The sequence below is a fragment of the Drosophila takahashii genome, chromosome X (genome assembly GCF_030179915.1).
Source record: "Drosophila takahashii strain IR98-3 E-12201 chromosome X, DtakHiC1v2, whole genome shotgun sequence".
In the NCBI taxonomy this organism is placed as follows: domain Eukaryota; kingdom Metazoa; phylum Arthropoda; class Insecta; order Diptera; family Drosophilidae; genus Drosophila; species Drosophila takahashii.
Genome location: NC_091683.1, coordinates 15,590,995 through 15,610,386, shown reverse-complemented (window position 1 = coordinate 15,610,386; position 19,392 = coordinate 15,590,995). Strand labels below are relative to the sequence as shown.

General features: G+C 38.1%; 2 protein-coding genes and 1 long non-coding RNA gene across 4 annotated transcripts in view; 2 read left to right on the top strand and 1 right to left on the bottom strand.

Annotated features, from left to right (window-relative positions):
- Positions 1 to 12,344, bottom strand: part of RunxA (Runt related A) — a 68,651-nt gene extending 56,307 nt beyond the window's left edge. For both annotated transcript variants that reach the window (XM_070218606.1, XM_044392542.2), the window contains exon 1: positions 12,065 to 12,344. The gene's annotated coding sequence lies outside the window, so the exon portion shown is untranslated. The remainder of the gene's footprint in view (positions 1 to 12,064) is intronic.
- Positions 12,345 to 13,325: 981 nt separating this feature from the next.
- Positions 13,326 to 16,618, top strand: Cyp6v1 (Cytochrome P450 6v1). Its single transcript, XM_017140777.3, has 3 exons — positions 13,326 to 13,793; positions 14,887 to 15,705; positions 16,174 to 16,618. Exons 1-3 carry the CDS (start codon positions 13,326 to 13,328, stop codon positions 16,447 to 16,449), a joined length of 1,563 nt encoding a protein of 520 aa, XP_016996266.1. The 3' UTR covers positions 16,450 to 16,618.
- Positions 16,619 to 17,343: 725 nt separating this feature from the next.
- LOC138913807 (uncharacterized) lies at positions 17,344 to 18,856 on the top strand. Its single transcript, XR_011419646.1, has 3 exons — positions 17,344 to 17,768; positions 17,847 to 17,947; positions 18,580 to 18,856. It is a non-coding gene; the product is annotated as an uncharacterized lncRNA (long non-coding RNA).
- The last annotated feature ends 536 nt before the right edge of the window (positions 18,857 to 19,392 follow it).

Genomic DNA, 19,392 nt, shown 5'->3' with positions numbered 1-19,392 from the left:
AATGTCATACCTTGCTGAACTCGTAACAACATTCCCAATCATACTGCATTTAAACCTGGAAATTTTTAATTTTTGCCATTTTTTGCAAAAAATTATGATCAAAAATGCAAAAATTGGGTAAAATTTAAAGTTTCTCAAATCAGTCGGAAAGAGCACTGATATTAATTATAAGGTTGTAAGCTGCTCAAAACAGTGCGACTTTTTGATTTGGGACCATTTTTGTCCAAGTTACAACAAAATATCTATAATAAAAGTATCAAATTTTTACCAAAAAACAAGATATTTATTTTCCATGGCAAAAAAACAGTATTTTCGTAATAAAACTGCCAATCAAAATCTTGTGTTTTTTTAACAAATATGGTCTAATAAGATAAATATAATTTTTATTCTTTTAAATAATATTAAATTAACCAGCAGATATCAATCTGATCTTTTGTAAATTTGTTTTCTGTGCACAGCAGAGGCCTGAGGGCCATGACGTGACTTTTTGCTTTTCTTTCTCCGATAATCAAAAATCACGCACACAATGGATCCTGTAATAGTTGAATTGAATTGCCCAAAAAAGAAGAGAAAGGAGGAGGGTGACTTTATTGGCCTCATTGAGAGGCTACACACCCACCCATCCTTGGCTCTATGACATGCTTTGACATCGAAGAACGCAACCCCAACCCCCCGAAAAGCCCCTTAAAAACCCCTGGAAAAACCCCCATCCAACCCCTAGGAACAGAACATGGCATCATTACACGGCCGCGTCGCACGCAAAATTGTGCGAAATTTGGTGAGCCGCGTGTGGCAAGTCGTGTGGCGGATTCAATTCGCAAACTTTTCAGCCCCCCAAAAGCGAACGCACACGAGACGAGACGAGATACGTTTCGAAATAAAACCCAAACCCACACCCAAAACCAACCCACCAAACCAACGAAAATCAACCGAACCCAACCAACCACCCGTCTTGTATGCTTTTGAAGTCCCGAGGAAAAGGACGCTTAAATAGCGATTGCCGAACAGAAGCAGATGGTAAGTGGATATTTTCAAAGGGAAACTCAAAACTGAAAACTGAATTTCACAACGACAAAATGCATAACTTATGGACTTTTAGACTAAATAACCATTCGCATCCATGTGCTGCTTTAAATTCGAGAAACGAGACACATGTTTCGGGCGGTGAGACATCTCATCTCCCAGCTGGCTTTTCATGGTAAATAGATGAATTTCGGATTTATTATCTTTAATTAAATAATTAAAAAAAAACAGGTTCAAAAAATATTATAAATACTACCAGGAAACTTTAACAAATGATAGCATTTAAATGAATATTATAATAATGATTGAGAATAGATATTTATATTAAATAAAATTTGGTATCTTATAAATTAAATTAAATCTTTAAACTTAATATTATAATATTATAGGAAAAAATATATCAGCCTTTTAATGGTGATTAGATAGATTTCGAAATTTTGGAACCACGTAGAAAAATATATAAATAGGTACTTTAGGAAACAAATAATGACATTTAAATAAAAAAATAAAATAAAATATCTATATTTATCACTATATCTAAAACGGTGGAATTCTTTAAGCTAAATTTTGGTAAGCTTTATTTTCTTAGCTTTATTTTCTTAGTAAGAAATAAATTAAATTAAATACAAAGTCGTTAAAGCTGATTTGAGAATTTAAGTTTGATCTGAAACTACAATTTAAAAATAATGATCACCATTTTGTTGCTGCCCTAAAATGTATTTTAAAGAGTTTTAAAGTATTGGGAAAACCACAAACTTCTTAAGAATTATTTCAGCATTTACCCAATACTCAAGTGCCTTGAAAATGTTCTCCCCTTGCCACTTTTAAGTAAATTTCTATATTACGCGAAAAATTGCCACCGAAAATCAATTGTGGAGCGGAGGAAGCATCCATTTCAGGTTATCCGCGAATCCCGGGAAAAGCGGGAAAATTGGAAAGGGGCGGCATAAAAATAAATACAAAGGGGAAAAGGGAGAAAAAACATGGGCATTCGGTGAGAAATTGCCGGAGGAAAATCCACTTAAGCAGCTTTGACAAAACTACGAAAAGAAGCTGCCAGCCGGGAAATCCGAAGAGAAGGTGAAGATACAGATACAGATACAAAAGATACAGATATATTTCAGCTGGCAACAAGCTGAGTTGGCCAAGATTTATGGGATCTTTTAGGAAAGAGTTGCGCCAACCCGCGGAAAACCGGGGGAAAATCTCATCAAATTTGTTTAAATGCCCATAAATCTCGCGGGGCAGCTGAAAAGAAGCTGAAAAGGGGCTGAAAATGCAGCTTAAGCTTCGTGTAAACAATCATTAAAAATCATTAACCATTGGCGCCACTTTCTCATAATAAACTCTGCCCCTAAAAACAACTCCCCCACTAAAAACTGCAGTCGATACATTTTTGTGTATCTTTGTATCTGCTAGATGCTACGCTTTATCTTTATCTTTTGTTTACGCAATGGCAGCGTGAGAAATTCGCCACGCCCCCTACGCCCCGATTGAAAACCATAAAACCGCTTTGGCCATAAACAAGAAATCAAAAAAAAAAGAGAAGAAACAAAGCAAAATCCCAGCAAACAAACAGAAATATTTGGTTTTCTGGTCATGCCCAAAAGAGCTGGACGCCAACTAGCAACTAAAAGTACAAGTACAATCGCACTCCTCTCTCGATATATAGTATATCCCCATATATGATGTACTATATAGATTCCACCCCCCCAAAAAAAAGTTCCAAGGCAACAGTGTTTTTATTGGAAACGTTTTTACGGCTCGGCGTTTTTATGGTGGCGTATAAAAAAAAAGAAATGGAAAAAGGAGCAGCACGAAAACCATCGCGTAACAAAATAGCAAATCGAAAACATCCAAAAAATAATTAAACAACAAATTGCGCACAACACAAATAAACAAAAAAATCGAAAAACATGGGCCGCCTTTTTTTTACTTTTTTTGCCCAGAACACAGAACTTCAAAATAAGCTGAGATAATCAATCAATTTATGGGGTTTTTTGAGACCATCTGAGGGTCTATAGATTTTTTATAAATATTTTAATACTTTTTGTGGCCTTGTGTTAAAAATAAAAAGCTTTTTAATTATCACTTAATAATAAAATACATTTTCACAGTGTTTACCTTAGTTATCACTAAATCACATATATTTTACTGTATTTATAACTAACTTTTACTAAATTATTTTCTCAGCATTCTCTTAAATAAAATCTTAGTAAATTCCATCGTTTTAACTTTCAACAGTTGATTTTTGCATTCCGCAGAAAAGTTTTTAATGTCGGAGTTGGCTTTGCCAATTTAGTTGCAAGCCGAGATTAATTTGCTGCTCAATTTATCGTTTATTTTGCCATTTTTATGGATGCGATGGGAACAACGAAAAGGAGGCAAGGGATGGAAAACTGAGGCGCGAAATTGCGAAATTAAATTTGCAGTTATTGCGCAACCATGGAAAATTGGTTAGCGCCGCCTGTCTATTTGGATCTTGCCTCGTATTTTTGTATCTGTATCTGAATCTGAAACCATCTCCTTGGTAATTGCCGCGAAGTGGGAATAAATGCGGAAAAGGAGGAGCAGATGTATCTATGTATCTCTGTATCTGAGAACTGAAACTGAATCCTGCACCTCTGGCACTTTTATGGCCTTTCAAACTGCATTTGCATGCAAATGGCGGAGTTCGGTTAACCCCAAAAAAGACGATTCGCCCCCCTAAATCTGTTTGGATAGCAAAGGGTTAAGCGCAAAGGGCTGGCAACTAAGTAAACAACTTTATTGGCCTGTGAGAAATCTAGTTTATTTATGGCTGCCCGTTTCCCAGAATTGTAGGACTTCTTTTTACAGCAATACTAAAATTAGTTTAATTTTTGTGCAATCTTTAAATGCTTATAAGCAAACATTGGGTTTTAAACTTTAAACTAAAAAATTATACCTAACTTTTTTTGTACTAAAACTTAAATAATAATAATGTAATACTTTAAATTACTGTAAGTAATATATAATTATGATCAATGTATTAACCATAAAATAATACCTATCCTACATTTATTAGTATTTAAAGTAAAATTGTAATAAATTAATTTATAAAGCTACCATTAAAAAGTAAGTAACATCTTTATGTATTTGCATTTAAATTAAAATACAAAATATAATAAAAGAATTATTTAAACTACTGGAATTTATTATTGTTGAATTTATTAACCCTACTTAACCCAATTACCCTTTAATTTTTGTCAAATTCCAAAACGCGTAATAATTCCCATTTTCACGGCGTTGCATTCTCTCATTGCATTCTCCCAATTTTCGCCGCACACATATTTCAATTTTCCCCCGCCTCTAAGCGGCCTTTTCTCGACGTCCCAGTATTGCCAGAAAATTTCACAAAGAGGGGGGAAAATCCCCACCCAACCGATTTTCCGATGGAGCTGCGACTGCAGGCCGAAATAATTATGCGTGTGCATTCCGTGGCCACACCGAAATGAGCTGCGATTTATGAATGCCAGGAGCGCAAAAACCCAGGAGCCGAAAACCAGGAGCCAACGCAGGAAACGCAGGACCTCAGAGGTCGGGAAAACTGAAAGCGGAAAACAGAAAACTGAAACATTCCTCTGCCTTCCCCCCTTTTGCGACCAAAAAAGGATCAGAAACCCAACCGTCGAACGACAAGCGCAGACATTATAATTATTAATAAATGCAGCAATGCAGGAACATTTTTCGGGGGGCTGGGGGAAAATTCGTGGGAGGGTTGTGATAAGGGGGTGGTGAAAATCCTGGACAGCGGCGGCAACTATTTACGGCATTTTCATGCGAGCACGAAAAGTGCGAAACTGGAATTAATATGTGGCGCCCAAATGATGGAGTTGCCTTGATTTCCACATCCCCTCGATGAAATCGCCTGTGTGGCATTTTTAAATTTATGATACGAAATTGATTTTATTAAATAAAGTCGTCGGTGCAGCGGCGAGTGCATTAAAAACGCAGCCTTAATTAAGAAGCGAAAACGACACTGACCAACAAAACTTCGAATTTAAAGTGCATTTATATAAAGTTAAAGTTAAATTGTTAACATTATTTCGTTTAACTACAATTTTAATAAAAATCTTAGTTTAAATTCAGGATTCAAATAATAGGATTGTTTTTTAAAACTTAAAGTGCAGTAAAGCAGAGGGACTTTTAAATAGGTGCACCGGTTAAAGCCTGTCCTCAAGGTCATTTCAGGTGCAAGGGGTATACCGCTTTAACCCCCAACAACCAAACCAACAATCAGGGCCTTTTGTTCGAGGAGCTCCTTTAGCATTCCATTTGCAATTTCGTTGGCAATTTGCGTCCTCAAACTGTTTGCCTACACTGCAAGAAAAACTGAAAATGTCTAGTTTTAACTATAATAAAAAACAAATAAAAAAAATATTATATAAATATAAAAAAAATACAAATCAGACTTTATAAAAAATTGTCAAATTTTATTTTCCAAGTTCTTAAATCTTATAAATCTATCTTAGACGTATTTCAAACACAATAGGTTGTACTTTTCGCAGTGTAGATTAGGCAGGTGAAAGCAGGGGGCCTTCGAGGGTAAACGTGTGGACTTCGAGGGCACTTTGTTGCACTTTTCGACTGCACACACACACACTTAAACACTCAGTTGGAGGGACGAAGAAATGAACTGCATTTTGTGGGCTTGCACTTGTGGCCAAATGTTGGCCAAAATGGCTTGGCTCGGCTTAGAACATGGCCACGACATGTTGATTGAGGCGTTTCGAGGGGCGAAAGGGGGAATTTTGCCCAGAGGAGCAGCGTGTGAAACTCTTTTTGTGTGGAGCCCCAAAGTTTGACCAGGAAAACAAAGACAAACTGTTGGCCGAAGCTGCAAAGAAAATTAGCCAGCTACGAATGTTGAAGGCGAATGAAAGAGTTAGCTTTCCTATAAATAAAACCAACTATTTGGAATTGATCAAAAATTAAATAATATCAAATATCTAATAGAAAAAACAATTAAAATTTAAAATAATAATTTCGTAGCTATCATATTATTCTGTAAATTAAATAAAATTAAATATTAAATAGAAAACATCAATTAAAATTTAAAATAATATTTTCTTAGCTCTCACATTCTTCTGTAAATTCGATTTACCAATTTTCCACTTGCCGACGAATCAAATAAATTTAATTAGAGCATAGCCACTTCGATCGGTTTTCCATGCGCCATTCACCGATTTTCCCTGCCCTTTGCCCTTTTCCCTTTATTCATTTGTGATTTTCCGATTGAGATCGAGAGAAGGCCTCTGCATTTTCACATGCCGTCGAGAGCTGTGTTGACTGTGGCCCAATTTTGGTATCTCGACTTGGACAACAGACCAACAGACGGCCAGAGAAGCAGACACCGCAGCAATTTGTACAAATTTGTTAGGCCTCATAAAAATGCCGGGCCTCTCTTCTTCTCCTCCTATTTTTTTATTCTCCAGGGACAAACACATGGCGCACAGCCTGAGAACCGAAATTAATTGAAATATTAAACTCACACGAAGAGTACACGATAAAAAATAAGGTAAGATAACCCCGAGATCATTGTAAGTAACACTAAATATTATTTATAAATTACTGTGATTTTTCAAAGTAAATCATTGAAGGATTAAAATGATTTTCTTATATTAATTTTAAGCAATTTCAAGTTTTCTAGATTTTAGTTTTTGAAATACTAAATTATTTATAAATGTCAATTTTTAATATACATTTTCGTGATATTTTTTTCGTTATATCAAAATTTATATAATATTTCCTTTATTCAACGAAATTTTTGTAATAAAAATCTTTTGATTATTTTAAAAAAATATCTGAGGAACATAGTCTTCCATAACTCCTCAATTTTCTTGCCGTGTACGGTGGATCATCAAAGCGATGGACAGCAGGTTAAGATATTAACGGAATGGGAAAATATTAATATTTATAATTTTCCGTATTGTTCTCGAGCTGCGCGGAGTTGACTTATGCGACAGTTTTATTGGCCGTCGTCGTCGGCATCTTGGAAAGTCAAACCCCGCGCACCCGAGGGCCACAAAGGGGTTAATGTTAATTGTGCCTTTATGTTAAGCGGGAAAAGAGGCATCTCTATTGCCTCGAAAAAAACAAAAAAAAAACGAAAACTAAATAAATACGCTCGAAAGTCAAGTCTCGAAAATCCCCATTGTATTATTCGCTCAATTTTTACCAGTTCCGCGTAGTCGAAAAAAAAATCAGAGGAGGAAGGCGAAAAATTAACCAGAAAAATCGATTGTCATTTTGGCCATTGCTTAACCCATTCGCTGACCGAGTCATAAAAAGAAAATCTCACACACAAAAAATGTGCACGCATTTTTTAACCCTTCGTCCGAAAATGAAATCGAAAACGAAACCGTGTCCTGTTCTCGTTCCACATTTACTCCTTTATCTCTAATTTATGTCTCGCTCGGTTGTCCTCTTTTTATGGTTTTATTACTTTACGACCTAGCTAAAAAAATAAACAGAAACAGAGCGAAAAAACAGCAGGATAAAAGGTTAAGCAGAGCAATGGATGTACTAGAAAACTAACAGAGATTTCCATGGACCGAATAACAGAGCAATAACAGAGAAAAATGTGAAATGTGAATGTATGACACTGACTTAAAATTGAAAAAATATATTGATAAACATTTTAAATAGATAATATGTGAAAAAAACATTAGACTTCATATTAACAATATACAGGCAAATAATTAGATTTTTTCTTTTAAATAATTATTTTAAAAATTGTTAAATAATTCTGTTACTGAGAACTAAAATAAAGTATTTTAAATAAAAAATATCTTAAAAACTTATAAGACTACACATTTCACTTCATGTTAACAAATTTGCATCGCCTTATAAAAATAAAAATCAATGTAAAATTATATATCTTTCAGATATTTTTTCCTTAACATTTTCCAACTTAGTTTTATTTTCCGATGCAGTGTCATATAGTCTTAAAACCGTGAATTTGCATCGCCTTAACAGCCAAAGTAATAAAATAGAAACAGGCTGCAGGACTCTCGACCTAAGGTCCTTCAGCCTGTGTTCCCTTTTTTTTTCACCCGCTCTTTTTTAACCCCTTTTTTGCTCTACAAATACAATTACAATTGTTCGCACTGGCAAAAAGGGGTTAAGGCGGGTAAGTTTCGCTGAATGTTGCTACCTAAACTACCGAGAATCGCGTTTTACGGTCGTTTTTTGTGGCACTTCTGCGATTTTCGGTTGTTTTTTAGGATAGGTCAACACTCGGTTACTCAGAACTTGACCCGATCTATTTAGGTTTGTAGGTTTCTAGTGCAGTTCCTTTTCGGTTTCTTTATTTTCTATATATTTTTTGTACTTTACGATTCACATTTTTTGGATTTCGCGGAAGCGAAGGGATTCGCTCTAAGTTATTTTTAATGTTTTGGGATTTTTTTTCGCTGGCTGCGTTTTGACTTTGCATTTGTTGGGTTTGACTTTATGGCCAGGTTTTTGGGTTGAGCCACCAGTCAAGGTCCAAAGAAAAAGGCTCAAGGTCAGCTGAAGCACACACCCATCTGCCTTAAAGGCAAAAAAATCATTTTAATTTTTAAAAAATGATTAGATACAATATAATAAATCTAAAATATTATAATAATATTATTAATTACTATATAATCACATTTTCTCGGCTATTCAAATTTAATCATGTTCCACTTACGATAGTCGCTAAAAAAATAGAAAAGATATAGTATCTTTTATTTGTTTGTTTTGCCCGCTCAGTGCCTCATTTTCCGATTTTCCTGTTGTGCAATTTACTTTCATCAGCCGTCTGTCCCGAAAAAAAAGAAAAATCGAAAACAGTGCAAGGGAAATTTGCTCAACTTAGCTGCGCATCATTTAACTTTGAGCAAAAACGAGCAGAGTGGATTACACACATGAAAGGGCATAGAAAAAGATACTCCGTATCTGTATCTTTTTTGGGTAGCAAAACAGAAGCGGAAAACTGGGGAGGGTTAACCTGAGGAGCAGTAATCGAAACCCGTCAAAATGGCAAACACAACAATGCGTCTTAGAAACGAGCTGAAAAGGAGGAAAGGTCCTTAAGCACATTACGCGATCGCCCAAGATATACACATGTGTATCTGTATCTCAGTATCCGTATCTGAATCTGAGTTCCTAGGATCAGCTGCCTCCTCTTCCTTTTCCAGATTATTATTAGCGCAACATTAACGTCAAATTACGCATCTATTTTGCGCACTTTATCTCGATCTCCCTATATGCCACATATCCCATAAAAAAGCGGTGCAACATCAAAAAAAAACTGGAGGGGTGGGGAAGGATTAACCCCCCGGATTACGATTACTGGACCATGTGCGTGTGTGTTTTTATATTTTTTGTTTTTTCTCGAGATGGTCAGTGCAGAGTATCTTAAGTCGAATGTGGGCAGGTGAGGGCATGTGTATCTTGTAGATGGCTAGATACAGTAGCCCACCGATGTGTGGAATTGCTTTGGCTAATGAGGCGTGCAGGCGGAGATCTGGGAAATCTCGAGGGAGGTATGCACATAGACATGCAAAGTAGAAAAAGATGATATAAGAGTACAAAGGTTTACAAAAATAGGAAATGGCTAATAGGTTCTATATTATTTAGAGTTCTAAACAAATAGATTGACTTTTTATTTTTGTTTTGCTGTAGTTATGCAAGGAGATAATTCCAAAATAAATATTTTAACCCATAGAATCTTCATCTCTTTTCAATAAATATCTTAGAAATACCTTATAAATATAATATACCTGTACTTTTAAGCTCTTAATCATTGCTAAGCAATTTTTTTTTAAATTTTACCAAATTATAAGTTCAAATTTCTCTTTAATACGCCAGGGTAAGATTTCCCCTCAGAACCAAATATCGAAATTAATCCCCCCGAGAAAATCCCGCCACCTGACGCAACTCCCACAAGTGGAAAATTAGAGGGGGCGGGGGTGAAAACTACTTTTCCGAGGGCGTGGATGCGTGACAATAATTAAAAGATCTCCAATGCAAACAGCGCAAATGGAATGAAAACAAGGTCGCAGGACGAAAACTAATAGCTAAAGCAATTTTAGCCACCCCCTCAGCCGCCCAGCCTCTGCCCAACCTGCCACGCCCACCGCTTAACCCACTGCAGCCAGCGCCTTGAAATGCGCACGCAAATGTTTGTCTGTTTGCCTGTCTATCTGTTTGTTTGTTTGTTTGTTGATTGAGACGGCTTTGATTTGCGCTGAGCTGATTTTGATGGGTGGCCGAAGGGGGGCGGTCATGGGTTAACAGGGGGGTGGGTGTGGGTTAAGACAAGTGCGCTGGTGTTTGCAGAGCCGTTGTGTGCATAAGCAACGGCGATTATTGACACACCGCCAGCGATGCCACAGCTACAGTGAAGCCACGTGATGGGGGAAGCGATTTTTTCATACTTTTTTAGTGTGTGCAAAAAACTTTTTCTGCTAAAATCATAAAACAAAAAATTTTGTATACAAAAAGTTACAAAATTAATTTATTAAATATTCGTTTTGCTTAAAGAATTTATCACAAAAAGAAGTAAAATTATCAAGAGCTTTATAAAATGCGAATTTCATTTTATTTTAAATTTAAAATGCAAATATAATAATTTTTCAAGAATTTTTAAGAAGTATATTTTAAAACACAAAACTCTTTAAATCTTGGTGTTACATTTTTCGAGGTCCCACCGTACGCCCCAACCCCAGAAAAATGCGAATCGAAGTGCAGCGCGTGATTTTCGCAAAAGGTAAAAGGCCCGGAAAGTCTCGAAATCGAAATCGTCCGCCCAGTGCCACGCCCCCTTTGCCAGTCGTGGCGAAAAACCCTTTCCGTGCGGTCGTGCGTGAAATTTAATCAAAGCAAGACTTAACCCCATGGTGCCGCTCCTAGCCCCCTTAACCCCCATGTGAGCCATCAATGTGGCCAACAGTTTTCGGTGTCCCAAAAGTAGACGACATACAAACAACCGGAAATGTTGCACATTTGTAACTTTAGCACACTTTTCCAGAAGGCGAAAAACCCCCGAGTGGGGAAAATGATGGAAAGGGGGGCTTGGAATTGGGATTGGTAAAGGGAACGTGAAAGTTTTTCATCCGCAGCAAGTGCAAATTTCTGTCAATTGTTGTAAATGGAGTTTCCTTTTTCCTCTGAGCGGCAATTTGTATTCGACAAAGTGTTTCCATTTTTTTTTTTTGGGAAATCACAAGGAAAGTCATTTAACACCGGTCATTTGGAAAAAAGATTTCGGGCAAACCTAGTTTTATCCACAACATTTTAAAATTTAGTGGGGATAAAAAAGTTTAATAGTAATTTTTTTAAAATTCTTTCTGATTTCATTCTTTAAAACTTATTAGATTTAAATATGAGAATAAGGTTCTAAGTTTTGGACCACCCTCATGAAAAAGATATGAATCTCGATCATTTGTAGAATGATTTCATGAACTTTTCCCATTTTGCCCAGCTTTTTCAATTCTGGCGCCCACTTTTTTCGCAGTGTTGCTCCTCCGTTGGCTATCGATATCCCCTTTTGCGAATAGAAGAGGAGGCGAAAACAAAACAGCTGAACCGCAAGAAGAAGAAGAGCGACGAAAAGCAGAGCAAAGCAAAATCGCACATTCGCACATTTATTTATAAATCGGCGAAAAATAAGAATCGAAAAGAACACAAACGCAAACAAAAAAAAAAGCCCCCCACAACAACAACAACAAGTGGCCATTGTCTTTGTCGCGGCAACAAAAACAAATTTCCGCTCTCTCGTTTTTATCACGTGTGTTGTTGTTGTTGCTAGCGCAGTTTCGCTTTTAATCGTCACTTTTATTTGCGGTCTCCACATCTTTCCGTCACCTACAGTGGGGCAAATCGATGAAATAGAGACTGAATCACTCGAACTAATTTAATTATAGCACCTTAAAAACTTATTTTCACACAAAATTAAAATGAGAATTAAATATTTGATGATTATAATAAATAATAAAATAAATTATCCAAATTCCAAAGAATATTATATTATTAAAGTTTTTTTTCTTACCTTATTATTATTATTTTTGGTTTTCTCCGACTTCTGGCCCTGCGGCCCACTGTGCGAGCCAGAACATGTGCCGTCATGACTGTTTAAATTCTTCGCCGCGCTCTCTTTTCGGCGCTCTTCCTCTCTATCTCGCCGCAAGATCTCGCTCTCTTTTGTTTGCCTCCCGCAAACTTGCGGTTAATAAAGCGGCGATGGGGGCGTCGTCGCCGCTCTGCCGGCGTCGCTGCCTTCGTGGGGCTCCGGCCGTCGACGTCGCGTCAGTTAAAAAGCGTCGCTTGGTGGAGCTAGCAAGCGATTTTATTTATATTTTTTAGACTTATTATTGTAATTCGTTGTTTGTAACTAAACTAGATTCGCGGTTTTTTTCGCCAAATTGCTCCCTTTTGGCTTTCGCTCTTTTCCACTCTCGCTCTCTCTCTCTCTCGCTCCGCTCTCTTCTTGTTCGTTCGGCGTGGCTTTTTCTGCTTCTTCCTCCTCTTCCATTTGTTGTTGACGTCGCGTTGTTGTGCATTTAATTCTTAATTTTGTCTGTTCTTAGTGTTTTTTTTACATATTTTTTTGTAGTGGTCGTTTCAAATGTGATATAATTTGTTAAGTATTTATTTATAAAACGCGCGGCGAGGAGAAAAGCCGATAAAAAAACGCGAGGATTGCTGGCTGAACAACAACACTCACATTAGAAGGCAAAACAAAAGGGAGCTGCAGAAACGCAAACAAATAACGGCGAAAGCAAAGAAAACAAAAGACAAATTGCAATAAAACCACCAAAAAGGAAATCGGGAATGCTGCGTTTTCCACCAATGCGATTAGATAAATATAACTTTTAACAATTATACAAAATCACTAAATAAATCTTTAAAAAACGTATAGAACTCTAAAATCGGACGATCTGCAAAGAAATATCGGATGAAAAATAATACAAGTAATTTAAAAAAACCAAGGATCAGCAGATGAATTTAAAAACGATCTCTAAAAGTTTAAAAGAAACTACATCACAAAATAAATGAAAATAAAAACAAAGCACTTAAAAAATTATTTAAAAAATCAATTACTTAAAAAACCAATGGTCAAATAAATTTTAAAAAATTTCAACATAAAAATTACTACCTCCAAAGACACTTCATTGTAAAATAAGCAACAAAATAATATCAAAAGATCGTAGAACAGCCTTAAGATTGGGGAGCTAAAGGCCATACCCGCCTATCCCTTCACGATATATCCGCGGCCGGATTTGAACTCGGACCCCGATTCCGAATCCGAGATGGTCTACTCCACGAACATCCTGCTGGCGATCGTGACGATCCTGACGGGCGTCTTCATCTGGTCCCGCCGCACCTACGTCTACTGGCAGCGCCGCCGGGTGAAGTTCGTCCAGCCCACCCACCTGCTGGGCAACCTGAGCCGCGTCCTCCGCCTGGAGGAGTCCTTCGCCCTCCAGCTGCGCCGCTTCTACTTCGACGAGCGCTTCCGCAACGAGCCCGTCGTCGGCATCTACCTGTTCCACCAGCCGGCCCTCCTCATCCGCGATCTCCAGCTGGTCCGCACCGTTCTGGTCGAGGATTTCGTCAGCTTCTCGAACCGATTCGCCAAGTGCGATGGGCGCAGCGATAAGATGGGCGCCCTATCGCTATTTTTGGCCAAACAGCCCGAGTGGCGCGAGATCCGCACCCGTTTAGCACCGGCCTTCGCCGGCGCCAAGCTGAAACAGATGTTCTCGCTGATGGAGGAGGTGAGTCACCCGGCCAATCAGCCGGTTAGTCGGTTAGCCGGTTCCCCGTGCCCAGAGATCCACGTCACATGTTCCGAAAGCACCTACACCGGCGAACAAGGCATGGATCTTTTGGGGGAAATATTTAGAAAGTAATTTTAAAAGTCAAAATTGGATTAGTTACTATCGGAAGACTATAGTCTCTATAGAAAAGGGCATATTAAGTATATAAATTTAAAATTTCTTATGCTTGAAAGAATTTTTTGAAGAGAAATAAAAAACAAAATTTTTTTTCATATTCAAATTGTTATTATTCTAATCTTTTGCCGTTTAAACTTGTTCTGACCTACAAAACTTATATCTTTGCCAGAATTTAGGGTCCAACCTAATCCATTTCCTCTAGAATTCGTCTCGTAGAATATTTACACTAGGCTACAAAGGCTTTTTTTTAGATCACTTGAGACGTGCTTAAAAATAACTTACTTTTTATATTTTGAAGTTCTTCTTGAGTTCAAGATTTTTGTGTAATGATTCTAAAGATATAAAGATATGACATTTTTACCCTGGCCCACGAAATATGCGATCTTGATAGAGACACTTGGCTTTGTCTAGAATCTATTCAGGTTGCACTTAAAGACGGCATGTGGAAGACGGCTGATAAAAGAAAGTCTCCTCAAACCACCCGTGTTTCTATATTTGGTGCTTATCAAACCGAACTTGTTTTTTGTTACCGACTTATTACTTTGACAGGTTATCTTATCAAAGGTCAACAACTATCGCTTTTTTTTTTACCAAGAAAACCGTAAAAATTATGGCTGAAAACTAATGTTTTCGTTTGGTATTTTAGTTTGTTGCCTAGTCAAACCAAATCAAAAGTTGTATGCAAATGAAAACTAAGAAATCGCTGGGGGAAACAAACCGCAAAAATGACTATTCACTCTGATAATGCAAATATTCTCATGGCACAAAGCAAAAAGCTCTATTTATATTTTCAAGAACCTAATCGCAGATACCAAAATATTATTTAATCAATTGTTGGGGGGGAACATATAACCCGTATGTTGTTAAATTTACAACTAATTAACGATAGATGCTCTATTTTATTACGATATAGATCGGCTGCGACTTGGACTGGTATCTGAAGCGCCTCACCCGAGACCTGAGACGCGGCGACGCGGAACGCGGGGCGATCGTGAGCATCAAGGATGTGTGCGATCTCTATAACACCGATATGATAGCCAGCATCGCCTTCGGCCTGAGATCGTACAGCCTGAGGAATACGCAATCGGAGATCGGCTCACATTGTCAGGATCTATTTCGGCCGAATGTGCGTCGAATAATCGACTTGTTTGTGATCTTCTACCTGCCAAAACTGGTGCCGCTGCTGCGGCCCAAACTTTTCACAGAGCCCCATGCGGAATTCCTGCGCCGGGTCATCCAGCTGGTGATCGAGGAGCGGGAACGGGGCGGCGATCTGCGCAACGATCTCATCGAGATGCTGCTGACGCTCAAGAAGGAGGCGGATCTGCAGCAGGACAAGTCGCACTTTACGCACCATCGCGACTTTCTGGCCGCCCAGGCGGCGTCCTTTGAGGTCGCCGGCATTGAAACCTGTTCGGCGAGCATGTCCTTTGCCCTCTACGAGTTGGCCAAACAGCCGCTGATGCAGTCGCGTTTGCGTCGCGAAATACGCGAGGCCTTCGCCGACAATCCCAATGGGAAGCTGACCTTCGAGGCCATCTCCCGCATGGAGTTCCTCGACATGGTCGTGGAGGAAACGCTGCGAAAGTATCCGATTGTTCCGCTCTTGGAGCGCGAATGCACGCCGATCAACAAGAAGCGATTCTACTCGCTGAGGCCGCATGCCGAGTGCTATGCCCGCCGTGGGATGCCCGTCTTCATATCCAATCTGGCCATCCATCACGATCCCAAGGTGAGTTGTACGTAGAGCTTGAAAAATCTATATTATCGATATTTTCGATATTTATAATAAATCGACGATTTTCTAATGTTTTATTACAAATATATTTAGGACTATTTATAAGGATATTACTTTTATTTCTTTAAAACGTCGATATTATTGTAACGATATTGTGAACTTATCGGAAATATCGATGTTTTTCATATTCTTTAAACAGTTATATACTTTTTAAACTCAAGAAACAGTTTCTAATCAGTTTCTTATCAAAACTCATCATTGCTGGCTTTGTAAAACATTAGTGACAAATAAAGGAATAAAAATAAGTTATTTTTATATTTTTAAAAATATTTTTGAGAGTAAAAAATATTTTGTTTTTCGTTAAAGGTGACCCTTTTACGTTTTAAAAATATTTTAAATGACGTAAACATGTAATGAGAAAATATTTTTTAATTTCAAAACTGTTCTTTCTCCGATTCGTAGTACTGGCCGGATCCGGAGCGCTTCGATCCGGAACGCTTCAGTGCGGCGAACAAGGTGCTGCAGGCGCCCATGTCCTACCTGCCGTTTGGGGCGGGACCGCACAACTGCATCGGGATGCAAATCGGACTGCTGCAGATAAAGCTGGGCCTCGTCTACTTCCTGCACCGCCACCGCGTCGAGATCTGCGACCGCACCGTGGAGCGGATCCAATTCGACGCCAAGTTCGCGCTGCTGGCCAGCGAACAACGCATTTACCTCAAGGTCGACTGCTTATAGCCACCGATCCGATCCGATCTGATCCGCCCAACCGCTCTTCGCCATCCGATATATCAGCAGCATTATTTTATGGGTTTTATGGGGCGGGAGCAGGGCCCCCATCGTTTTGTAAATACTTCGGCCTGCCTCAAATAAACTTTGCTACGATCTTTTTTTTTCTAAATACCAATCCATTTGAGTTGTTTCTAGATCTTAAATGAGAATGGGCGGTGGAAAGATACCTTAAATCTAACAGTATTCAACTAAATGTACATTTAAACATTTAAATGCAACATATGCATCGTAAACCCCATTTCAGGGGTTAATTTCGCTTTCATCGCGAAATCGGCCGGGGTTTATCGTATTGAGCGGGAGCAGTGCCCCCAATCTTCTTAGAAATACTTCTGCTTTATTTTCTCCACATGCTGCCACCTCAGCGAACTTTCGTTTAATATTTATTGACTGGGGGTCGACGGGGGAGGGTCCGGTCCGTTCCGTTTCATTCCGCTGATAACTTATCAGTCGGCCGGGTCTCGGAGGCCTTTGCCCGGTGGCCTGATCATTTCGATTCGGATTCGGATTCGGTTTCGTATTTCGGTCTCGGATCCGATGGGGCGGCCGCCGGCTACGTCATCGTCATCGCCCACCGGAGAGCTTCATACACAAAGTTCAGGTTTCTGGGCGTCTAGTGTTCTAGGGGATTAGAGTGGACCCTCGAAAAGCTCGCCGTGAAAGTGAAATTCAATAACTGCAAATTAACTGTAAATATAGGTAAACTAGGGTATAAATTATGATATATTCAATGAAGAATTTGAGTTAGGATCTGTTAAACTTTTTTGCCTATCGCATTAAAATCGAAACTAATAATATTATGAAATCTTGTCAATGAAGAATTCGCGTTAGGATCTGTTAAAAAAACGTTTGGCGCTGGAAAACGGAAATAAATAATAGTAATGATAATAAATTAACTATCAAACTAGGAATCTAATGGTTAAACGAGGTCCAACCAGTTGCCGTTCCCCCGCAAAGCTTAAAGTTCAAGTTCAAGCCTCATACGATCTTTCGATATAAGCGCGAAAAACCGGTTGCAAATAGCTAATTTGTGGCCAATTAAAATTAACATAAATCTGAGCGACGGAATTGGGTAACCAGCGTCTGGACGCGAGGAAAATGAAACACTTGACAGCTGTCATTCGAATACTAAGAATTCTTCAAGTCTCAACGTTCTTCTTGCACTTGAAAAAATTCATTACAAATTATTTTTATTTTAAATTTAAAAAAATATGTTTCGAAACTAATAATATGAAAATGATTTTGGAATAATCCTAACCATCTATTAGGTAATATTTTACTAATTTGGTTAATTGATTTTTTAAACGTGTAGCTAATTCTCCTTTAATGCTTTCTTCATTCTACAGAGCTCACCGACATCGGAGTTGGCGGCGTTATGCAAATGCTCACACCCAAAGGAGGAAAAACAAGCGGAAAACCGAAGGGTTTTCGTGATTTCCTTGGAAAAGTGCGTGCGCAACTCTTTGAGGGTAAAACCCGCGCTCGTTTTTCCACTGCGCTGGTCAGTTTTTATTAGACCGCGAAAAATCAACAGTGGCCGTCGCGTCGGGGTGGTCCGCTTTTCATCATTTTCATTTTTCGCTTTTCCGATCTGAATCCTTTGCCATATAGCCGCCTTCCTTTTGGTCCTTGCGCGCACGCCGCTAAAAGGGTTTTATTACAGCCTCCCGTAAAATGTAATGTCATAAAGTTCCGAGAGCAAATATTGTAGGGTACTACACGGCGCAAAAATGTGTGTATCAATAAGGGTAAAAGAAACGATTACCGGATTACATATTAGTAGAAATATTTGAGGAATTTTATTAAGAACTTTATAAAACAAAATTGGGTAAAAAGTTAGATAAATCGGAATATACATAGATATTAAAACAATATCTTTTTAATACAATATCTATTTTACAGTTAAATAATATAAAAAATATTATATAATATATTTTATATTTGTGTTATGTATTTTATATAAATTTTCTTAGTTGACTTGTTCTTGTTCTTTTAAATATATACTGAAAGTTAAAAAAGGAAAACATGTACACATAATTCTTATGTTCTAAATTTAATTACCATTATTTTTTGTTGCAGTGTATGTGGTGTATGGCTACAACATTTGTTTTTCGCTTCGAGTGAATGAAAAGGGGAAAGAGTTGCACTCAGCCTCCTTCTGCAGTTGCATTTGCAGTTGCAGTTGCTGTTGCCTTCTGGGAATCATTTGCGCCCTCGACCTTCCGCTGACCCATCGACCTGGGCTAATTTACATAAACCTACGAAAACATCCCAGGAATAACAAACACATAGCATTTCCATTCCCGAAAGGGTGAACCAATATAGCCCAGATGTTGTTATGCACCGAAAGAAAGATATCTTGAGGTAAGTTACAAAACTAAAACATTTAGTTTAAGGCTGACTAAATGGATTGCAATTATATATATTGTACAAATAAAATATTACTAAAATTTTAATAATTCCTAAAAAAATTATGATTTTAAAAAACATTTTATAAAATCACTAAAAAACCATACATTTTTAATAGTCATTATTATTTTGAAAAATTACAAAAGAGATTTTTGAAAGTATTCCAGAAATTCTTGTTTTTTAGATCGGAAAAAGGTAACAACATGACCAATCCATTTTTTCGAATGTAGTTCGTAGTTTTTGGACCCAATTAGAGCCCCGACTCCCACGCACGTGTTCCTTTTTTTTCGGCCCTGCACTTGTCGGCTCCCATTCCCATTCCCCTTACTTTTTCGGGGTTTCCACCGGCGGATCCCTCTGACAGTTGCTGTTGTTACGGTTCACCATGACCAACGCCAACAATTACCGCCGCAATTCTATTGTCTCTCGATTTCCTGGGCCCCTGCACATGTGGATATGCACATATATAGTTTTTTATAGCTC